The sequence below is a fragment of the Humulus lupulus genome, chromosome 1 (assembly GCF_963169125.1).
Source record: "Humulus lupulus chromosome 1, drHumLupu1.1, whole genome shotgun sequence".
In the NCBI taxonomy this organism is placed as follows: domain Eukaryota; kingdom Viridiplantae; phylum Streptophyta; class Magnoliopsida; order Rosales; family Cannabaceae; genus Humulus; species Humulus lupulus.
Genome location: NC_084793.1, coordinates 7,986,332 through 7,995,712, shown reverse-complemented (window position 1 = coordinate 7,995,712; position 9,381 = coordinate 7,986,332). Strand labels below are relative to the sequence as shown.

The following is a 9,381-nucleotide window of genomic DNA, read 5'->3' as shown; positions in this document are numbered from 1 at the left end:
CACAATATACAAAAATATCTAGTTAATACTAATGTGGCTTTTAATTATAAAAATTATAATCATATTTTCTCTATTATGAAGTTCAGAAAAAACTAAAGAGATAAAAAGAAAAAAAAAAGGAAAAATAAAGTATATCATAGCTTTTATTTTGTACATAAAGAAAATTGCATTTATCAATTTATTTCTTATTGTTACATGGAGGGAACAAGAATTCATATAATCTTATCTAAATTTAAGACTATATTTTTCGCATGTCTCATATGTTATCAGTTATTTTGCATTTTAGTTATAAAAGTAATAAGAATAAGAATGTTTTCTACCTTTAATCAAGAGATGAAAAAGAGTCTTCTAAGTCATTCAGAAACACTTGTAATGCCTAGTACTTTTTGACGAGAAAAATTATAATCATATTTTTTTGAATAGAAGTTAAGAATAAAGTAGAGACAATAGAGATATGTATAAAAGATAAAAAGAAAAAGAAAATGTATTACTTTTACTTTTTATACTGGAAAACGTGTAATTTATAAACCATTAGGGTACTATTAAATCTTTAAAATGTAAAATAAAAATATTTTTCGGAATTTGAATTAGTATTAGAAAGAAAATTATACATCCATACAAATTAAGGAAAATATTTTTTTTCCTCAAAATCTAAGCGTGAAACTTATTCATCAATACCATATAATAACTCAGACCATAAGCCTACAACTTCCATGTCTTGTTAAATATGAGAATTTAATGAAATAGCATATTCAAGTGTAACATGTTTTATTTGTTTTAGAATGAAGTCATTTCAAAACTTTTTAATGAGCTTGCATGGCCAAAAGAGTGAGAATGAAAGAATATTTCTTCATGATCACATTCTTTAGGCTTTTCCTTTTTTAGAAACCCACAATCTCCCCATATTTCTATACAATAAACCAACACTTGATTTTATTAAATTCCATAACCATCGCAATCATCTCAGAGTACAAATAAATGAAATACCAGTTATAAAAATAGATATAAGTCAATTTTGTTAAAACTATTCAAGTCGTTTTACTATTTACACACAAAGTAATAATAATACTAAATTTTTATTTAAAAATATGAGAGGAAAATTTCTTACAGTAATTATTTGACTCTAAAATCAATCTTAGTTTGATAAGTTGGATGAAAAGCAACCTCTCAAGAATTACATTACCATATTCATAACTTAGCTTAACTCCAATCTTATATTGCTCATACAAATGAAACTAAAGATAATAATTGCATATATCATATAAGCCAAAGATATATTAAAAGAAAAAGGTTTAGTGCCAAATAAGAAATTAATTCACGAGGTGTATGATGTCTTTTCAATCAAGAACTAATTTTGGAAATAAAAAAGGGTATAATTATAAAAAAAAATTAATATTTTAATAAATAAATAGAGATAAATTTAGTTTAGAGGTCTAAATATAAATATTTAGGGTATAATGTAAATTTTAGTCTTGTAATATAGTCATTACATTTATTTATTTATATATGTATGTAGAACATACAGTAATTTTAATTAAAGTTCAAAGTAACAATCATGAAATAATTTGTCTAAAACCAATCAGCTTAATAGAAAACCAAGCAATTTAAATGTCATTTCTGTTATCATATGAACATTTAGATAATGTAAATATGAAATTGCTTTCACTAAAAACGTAATAATCATCAATTATTTCTAGTGTTTTTAACAAATAATGATCATTTCCCTACTCAAACTCCTCTTAAAATAGCTCTCAGAAGCTTAAACAGTAATTTTTAGTTTTTCTCCTTGGAGCCAAACAAGTAATTTGATGATATGTATGGATTTAAGAACAAAATCATTTTGTCACAAGGAAAAGAACTAATTGATGATTACTATGATCTAACATTAATCTAAACAACCAAAAGACATGATATGGGTGAACTCTTCTTTCTTTTAAGTTGCTCACGTTAAATTACCCAAAGATGTGCAAAGATTCAGGGCAGAGAATACAGCTTTCCATTTTTTTTATACTGTTCTCGTCAGGTATAATAACACAAACAGAAGAGTCCTACAAAATTGGATAAAACTCTAGAAATTAAGAAGTTGACATCTTCTCAAGCAGATTTCAACTTGGTCGATGAGGAGGCTAGATGGGAAAGAATTCTGTGTCCCACAATGAGCAAGAAAGCTCCCAAGAAACCAAGCACTTTCAGCGTCGTAAATAGATCCAACTGTCATGCGCAACAAAAAAGAAAACTCGAATTAGACCGAGTATTTAACTAACTAATCACATACCATAGTGAGCAATATCAATTTCTATACTTATTCACAACAGGGTTGCCTCATTTCGGTTTAGTGTTCAAAATGTTGTCTTTTCAATAAGCTGCCTACTCAATCATGAGACTTCAGGAATTTTTTTATTTTTCAAATGGTCCTCCCCGTGGGGCTTTCTTGAAGTTATAAGTCATTTTAGCTTGCAACACCAACTTTTTGAGAGAAAAAATGGGGCTAATTGCAAATTTAGAAAGTCGCAGATATTCTAGACAGTATTCCTCAAGGTAAAATGAGTATTTTATGAACATATGCCAAAGCCCATTGCAAATAATCTATAGAGCCTCCTGTGAGCATGGCACATCATGTCTCTATGACAGTTTTAACTTAGTTTGTATTCCTTTTTGTTCTTTCTTTAATCCAATTTTTCTGAATAGGTTTCCTCGTGGTTAAATGTGAACATCCAGACATAGTGCAACAAAGTAATAAATATTAGGAAGGTTTCTTGTGAATTCTCACACCCCAAAAAACTGAAAGCAAGCACAGTAAATAGCGTACCTTCAACCAGAAAAGAAAGTAGAGGAAGAGAACTGCTGCAATGCCAAGATGGAAAAGGATAGCAAATGTGGCGGGTACTGCTGAAGAAGGGAAGTTCTTGAAATTCACCCCTAATCGTAATAGCTGACAAAGAAATAGAAGACATGTTAACAATGAACACATCTAAAAAAGACAAGAAAATTCTGAAGCTTAATGGGGCCTGAACCAAATATAGACAAAAATGAGCATGCCATCGTATGTACTTGGAATATGGGTAAGTGCATAAGTACTGATTTTACCTCTCCAATGCACTATTACTATTGGTATTAATTATTTATTTTTGTATCTGTCCCCCGCTCTAAACCAACAATTTTTGGAAGGTGGGATAGGTCCCCATGAATAATCAAACTCTAGACCACAAACATGACCACTCAACCCAATTCCCATGGATCCCATACACTATTATTAAGCTTCCAAGAATTCACACAAGGCAAATACAGGCAGTAGGATATTAAACATATATGATTGATTAGCTCCTAGACTGACGATTAAGAACAAAGCTGGCAAATGTTTCTTTTAAATAAACCATAGATCACATGTAACAGGCAACCTCATTTACTGAGCCAAACAAAACACACCAAGACTATAATTGAGACCTTACCCCAATCAAAAAACCAATAAGTGGCACAAAGGTAAGACCCAAGAAAGCAAGAGAGAGCTCCTTTGGGGGACGCTTCTCTGGAACCCTGAAGATGTGACTTATTTCTGCTTTGGGGCCATATTTAGAGTAAGGATCAGCAGGCTGAAGAGGAGGACGTGGGGCCTTTTCAGGGGCTTCAGGTAGATCCAACTCAATCTGACCAATAGCCTTTAAGAAAGAGTTTTCCTGAAAGGAAAAGGGAAAAAAAATCTACTAAGAATCCCAGATTGTTAAAAAAAAAAAAAAAATTGGACAGCTTGAGTTAACCGATGCTTACCATTACAGCATCACCTACAGTAAGCTGAATGTCATAGCTTCCTGAGAGATAGTAAAACTTCTCAACCAGACCAAGAAAATCCTACAAGAAGATTGGTAAATATCAGGGAGAGCCAAGGAAATACAAAATTTCTGAATTCCTGCTAATCTGAACACCATATTCAACTGAGTTTACAAGGTAGCTAGCCAAAGAGAAGATATTTTATTGGCCAGCAAAATAAGAATAAATCTCAAAGTCCCTCTACCAGTTATACTTAAACTGTATGATACAAAGAGCAGAATAGAATGACCAAATTTTGTCCTTCAAAAATTCTTTTACACAACATATCCAAAACCCAAAATTCTCAAACCAAACACAGTGTCGAGGCAAGGGGTGTTTGGTGGTTTAATTAATGTACATACAAGAGTGGTGCCACAAATGGTGACCAACGAACATACCAATTTAAGATCACCAGAAGAAAGAAGAAAAACAAAATAATATAAAAAAGATAAAAGAAACTTAACTAGAAATATCTCAAACTTTTTGCCGGAACTTCCCACCACAAATATATGCTCAACCTTGGTTTCATGTCTCAACTTAAGAAAAACCTGCAGCCAAACCAACTTCTCAGCCAACTGAACAGAGTAAAAGAAGTTCATCCAAGGGCAAAAGATGGCTGAATACAAACCTGATGAGGCTTAAAGACATGCCCAAGAGGAGTAGTTAGTTGAAAGGACAGGCGCAGCTTCTGAAGGTGGTTTGCTGATACTGAGACAACATTTTCTCCAGCTAAATCCAGTCTGGATAGTTTCATGAAATAGAACACAAAATTTGAGTTGCATACTTGAGTTGTTTGAGAGAGTAAACATAAATAGTAAGGCAAATAATTTTTTCATGTAACTAACAAAACAAGTGCCAGCAACAAATAAATGATTGGTATTGGTATTGGTATTGGTATATATGTATAATGTATATAACTAAAAGCCAAATTCTACAGCAGAAAACCAATAGAAAGGTCCAATTTTATAAATACTAACTTTTTCTGTGATTCCACACTCCCGAGGTCACTATCAAGTACTGTAATTTCAGCATTATCAACTTTGATAAATCCTGTGACATATACTGGTACTTGAGTCTGGCCTCCAGTAGCATAAACTTTTTCAAGCTCGGAGTCATGAAGGACCACCTAGAAAGGAATCAATTTCAGGAATCAGGGATATAAAACCAGATGAAGACAAGGCCTAAAACACATTGTTTCTTTATATTTGTGTGTTTATGCATATATAAAAATAAAAGGACGATTATTTGCACACAAGGATACCTCGAAAACAAACAGGAATTTCCCAACGTCAACAGTCTTTGGCAAATCCAAGAAATGGGATTCACTTTCTTTGTCAAATTTGAGATCCTATATCACGCAAATAAAAAAAACATTCAGTAAAATAATTCACCATATAAAATTGTTGGAAAAATATATCAGAAACAAAGATGAAAAAAACGAAAAAGTAGGAAAACTTGTTAGAGAGTCCACCTGACTCTCAATTATTGAACCATCCTTTGAACCAGATTTCGAAGCTCGCACCAGCTTCACTGTCAAAGAAGGTGCATTTGATCCAAGCACAGTATTTACTTTAACCTGTTTGCAAACACAAAACATCATATTCTAGAAATCACAACTCCTAAAAAAAGCAGAATAACAATCTAGATTCTTAAGAGGGCCATTATTCCAATATATTTCATTATCAAAACGATGAATTGAAAATGCAAACGAATTTAGGATGACATTTAGATGTTGATTCGAAAAATACCTTGAGCTGGTTCTTCTTAGACAAAGAAAGCACAGAAGCTGGAAGTGATAAAATCAGTGGGACAGAAACCCTGCATCACAAGAGTCATAAAAGACAGTAAATAAGCAATGTGATAGCACAAATATTGCATTAAAAAGAAAATAGCATTGATTCAAGTTGAAGCTTCTTTGCATGAACTGAAAAATTCAAAATATCCAAAACAGTTTAATTCTCAACTAACAATAATGAATTAATATACAAGCCTGTCCATAAGCACTCACCTATTGTTTTCCAAACAAGCTAACGAGTCCACTTGGTTAAAGAAGTCTTTGGCATCACCAGGAACGCCAATGCCAAGAAAAAATTTTGCCAACCCCAATATTTTTTCCCCTGGAAGCTGCAAGCTCAAAACCAAGAATTAAAACATTTGAAGAAAATAGATTTTATTATATACTATATATATCCCCTGTACGACTTTGAGTATGCTTTCAGTCACCTTTATACTTCCAGAAGTGACATCTGCAAATGCTGTGAGCCCACGAACAACTGAAGACGTAGTCGAAAGAGGACCCTGATGTTCTTGAGCTTCAACAACTTTTTCGTCAAAATAAAATGTCCCATCATCTACATTGTAAATGTAAGTCAGACAGGAGACAATATATTAAAAACCGACCTAAGAAGCAATTAGATTCACCAACTACTTTCCTACTGAAATCACCAGCAATATTATCCACAGAAAGCAGTGCAAAATCAAGTTTTTCAATATGTTATATCCTCGCTGGGATATGGGAAATGAAAAGAGAGAGAGAGAGAGGGAACCCAATCTTCACGAAGAAAATGTAATACTAATGTTTTTGACAACTCAAAATTGAAGCATAGATCCCTAGTTTTAAATTAGAAGAAATTATGAAATCATAAGAGACATGGAGGGATTTTCACGTACCATATTTCTCAATACTGTCAAAAAGCTTTGATATATCATTTTTCAATGTTCCAATCTGCCAATATAAAACATTTGCAAGATTTAGAAATCAATATTAGTGACAATACCAATGAGAAGAGAGAAACACAAAGGCATATGCAACCATAATATGCTATTACTTCTAAACTTTGTACAAGAGATAAACATGAGGCAAAATGGCAATTAAAAACAAATCACATACAGTAGAGAATCTTATTGATACTCAGCTTAACTCAAACGACTATAAAGAGGAGAGAGGGTTGTTTACCACTGATTGATCGATTTCAGAAGATGCCAGAGAGATAACACCAGCAAGTGTTTTAATTGCTAATCCTGCAGGAACAAAAACAATAAGTTAATGACAAATTCAAGGCATTAGTATTGACAGTTGAAGCAAGCAACTACAGTAATATGTTCCTTCTGTAGCCAGTCTCTAAATGATACAACCTAAACACAATTATCAAATAGGTCATTTTGACCTTGCACCAGCCCCCCTTGGACAGTGACTTAACAGTCAATCCATGGGAGAATCGAGAAAAATGGTTGAAGGAGAGAAATGGAGGGCTACCCTCCACAATGCCTAAAAAAAATTAAGCAAACTTCTAAATGATTTATCAAAAGTCATTACCCGCAGCATAGGTACTAGATTCTGGATTATTAGAACTATACCGCCACCTTCCATCACTCTGGCTCAAAGCCTGAAATTATATGTGACCATCAAAGTTAATATAAAAGATGAGAGAACGACAAAAAAACAAAAATCAGGATAAAGATCAGCTCCTCTACTGGACAAACAGGCAAACATTATGGGAAACCGTACAATTAAAATCATCCGATAAGTAAATTTCAAGATGGCCAGAGAGTAAACAGAACTAAACATACTGAATATCAGGACAATAAATAGGTGTCGAACACCAACCTTGATAGAACGAAAGATTCCATCAGCATCACTAAGAAGAACATCGACGTTAGAACTTTGATCCTGTATCAAAGAGAAAAAGAAAAAGGAAAAATAATGTTAAATAAATTCAAACTTTAAGTAAATAAATAAATAAAAGACAATTATCATTATCCAAGACGGGACAACATAAACAATATGCAACCTTTGAAATTTATATTTATGCCCTTGAAGAACTAATTACTAAAAGAATATCGCAATTTCAATATATTAATTTCCCTCAAGGCGGTTCAGACATATATTCATCTACTTCCATAAATTGGAATAAGCAATTGAATTTCGAGTCAATCAAAGAAAGCCAACAATGCTTGCGTGTAAGTTACCTTAATGAGATCCAAACTTCCAATCGAGTAATAAAAGTCCAGTAATGAACTTGCACTGCTGACTACAGCTTTAAGTTTTGGAACAATACCCTACATAATGAGAAGAAAATTAGGCACCAAAGGTCACCCCCTCATCAACAGTGACTTTGAAGATGCAGCAATATATCAGTGCTAAAGGGCTCCACAATACCTCAAAAAGCTGGTCCTTAACTTCACATTTCAATATGCCATTAACTCCCAAGGCATGGAACAAATCCTTTGGAGAAGAAGATGACGACCCGAGAGTTTCAATAACAGAACGACATGTGGCGCTCTTTATAACAGGCTTCTTATCAACTCCAAGAATCTCAAATGATCTTAGGGCTTCATATGCCTCTTCTAAACTGGTAAGAATTAATACCAAAGATATACAAGTTTTTTTAAGATTGAAATCAGAAAACAAAAATGTGGGAGAACACTGTTATGTCTGGTAAAACTGGTATAAATGGTACTTCTAAAAAAATACATTTCACTACGACAGGTTAAATTCTGAGTTTCAACCTACATAATGTACCAAATAGAAACGAACTCAGTTGCTCTTAGACGCCGTTCAACAGTAACATATAGTAAATCATCTAACCAAAGCACATTTAGTTAATACAGAACAAAAGCATAAAAAATTATCAGCAACAAAGGAGAGCTAGATGCCAAATTACTACAATCGTAGCAATAAACAAGAAGTCAACTACACTGAAACATTTCCAGCAAAATTGAACCGAATAGACAAGCGAATTAACCCCGCAAACAAAGAAGCTGTTCAAGTCAAATTGAACCTTCAAAAACTCTCCATCTTTACGAAATAGTAATAAAAAAAAATGAACCAGTATAGAGGGACAAAATTAGGATTTTAGAGGGCTGAAATTGACCTGGGGAAGGAGCCATCGACGGGAGTGAAAAGCTGTGAAGCCGCAGATCGATGAGCGTGGGTGATCGGTTGAAACACAGATGCAGCTTCACAGATCGTAATCACCAAAGCCAGTACCAGAAATCCCGCAAGGGTTCTGGCCGCCATTGCTGTAAAAACGAGACAACAGAAATCAAAACCTCCACCTTACATATAATTGATAGATATATACATGTATACGTAATATGTAGATGTAAAAAACGCTAGTGAGAGAGATGAGAGAAACCCTAGGGTTTTGGTAGATCGAGAAAAGAAATGAAAAGGTTAATAGATCAGATCGTACGAGAAATGGTTGGAGAAGACGGTGAGAATGGAGCTGAGGAAGAGCCTCTGCGATGACTTAGCTGAGCGAGGGGACTGGTCTAGACTGGTCTGCGCGACCCAACTCCCTAACTAAAGAAGAACGAGTTTAGTAGTCCAATACCCAAAATACCCTTGGTAGTCTACCTCAATTACCAAAATGTCCCTAAGACTAGAAGAGGGTTCTAAATTTCTAAAAGAACAAATTCTTTTATAAATATGACAAGACTAGATAAAATTTTGGTAAATGTGAGAATTTCAAAATTTAAATCAAATATGAGATTTGGTTACTAATATGATGATTTTTATGAGACTTTGATCTAATATCTTCATACCTAAAATCTAATTGGCAAAAGACATAACTT

General features: G+C 33.4%; 1 protein-coding gene across 1 annotated transcript; it reads right to left on the bottom strand.

Moving 5' to 3' along the window:
• Positions 1–1,913: 1,913 nt before the first annotated feature.
• On the bottom strand, positions 1,914–9,135 carry LOC133785024 (dolichyl-diphosphooligosaccharide--protein glycosyltransferase subunit 2). The gene is made up of 20 exons (XM_062224285.1): positions 9,000–9,135; positions 8,679–8,826; positions 7,964–8,156; positions 7,774–7,863; positions 7,412–7,474; positions 7,121–7,190; positions 6,761–6,825; positions 6,475–6,529; positions 6,028–6,155; positions 5,813–5,928; positions 5,553–5,622; positions 5,276–5,380; positions 5,066–5,152; positions 4,782–4,930; positions 4,433–4,544; positions 4,269–4,352; positions 3,766–3,846; positions 3,450–3,674; positions 2,810–2,932; positions 1,914–2,211 (listed from the first exon to the last, which is right to left on the bottom strand). Exons 2-20 carry the CDS (start codon positions 8,822–8,824, stop codon positions 2,095–2,097), a joined length of 2,079 nt encoding a protein of 692 aa, XP_062080269.1. The 5' UTR covers positions 8,825–8,826; positions 9,000–9,135; the 3' UTR covers positions 1,914–2,094.
• Positions 9,136–9,381: the final 246 nt, after the last annotated feature.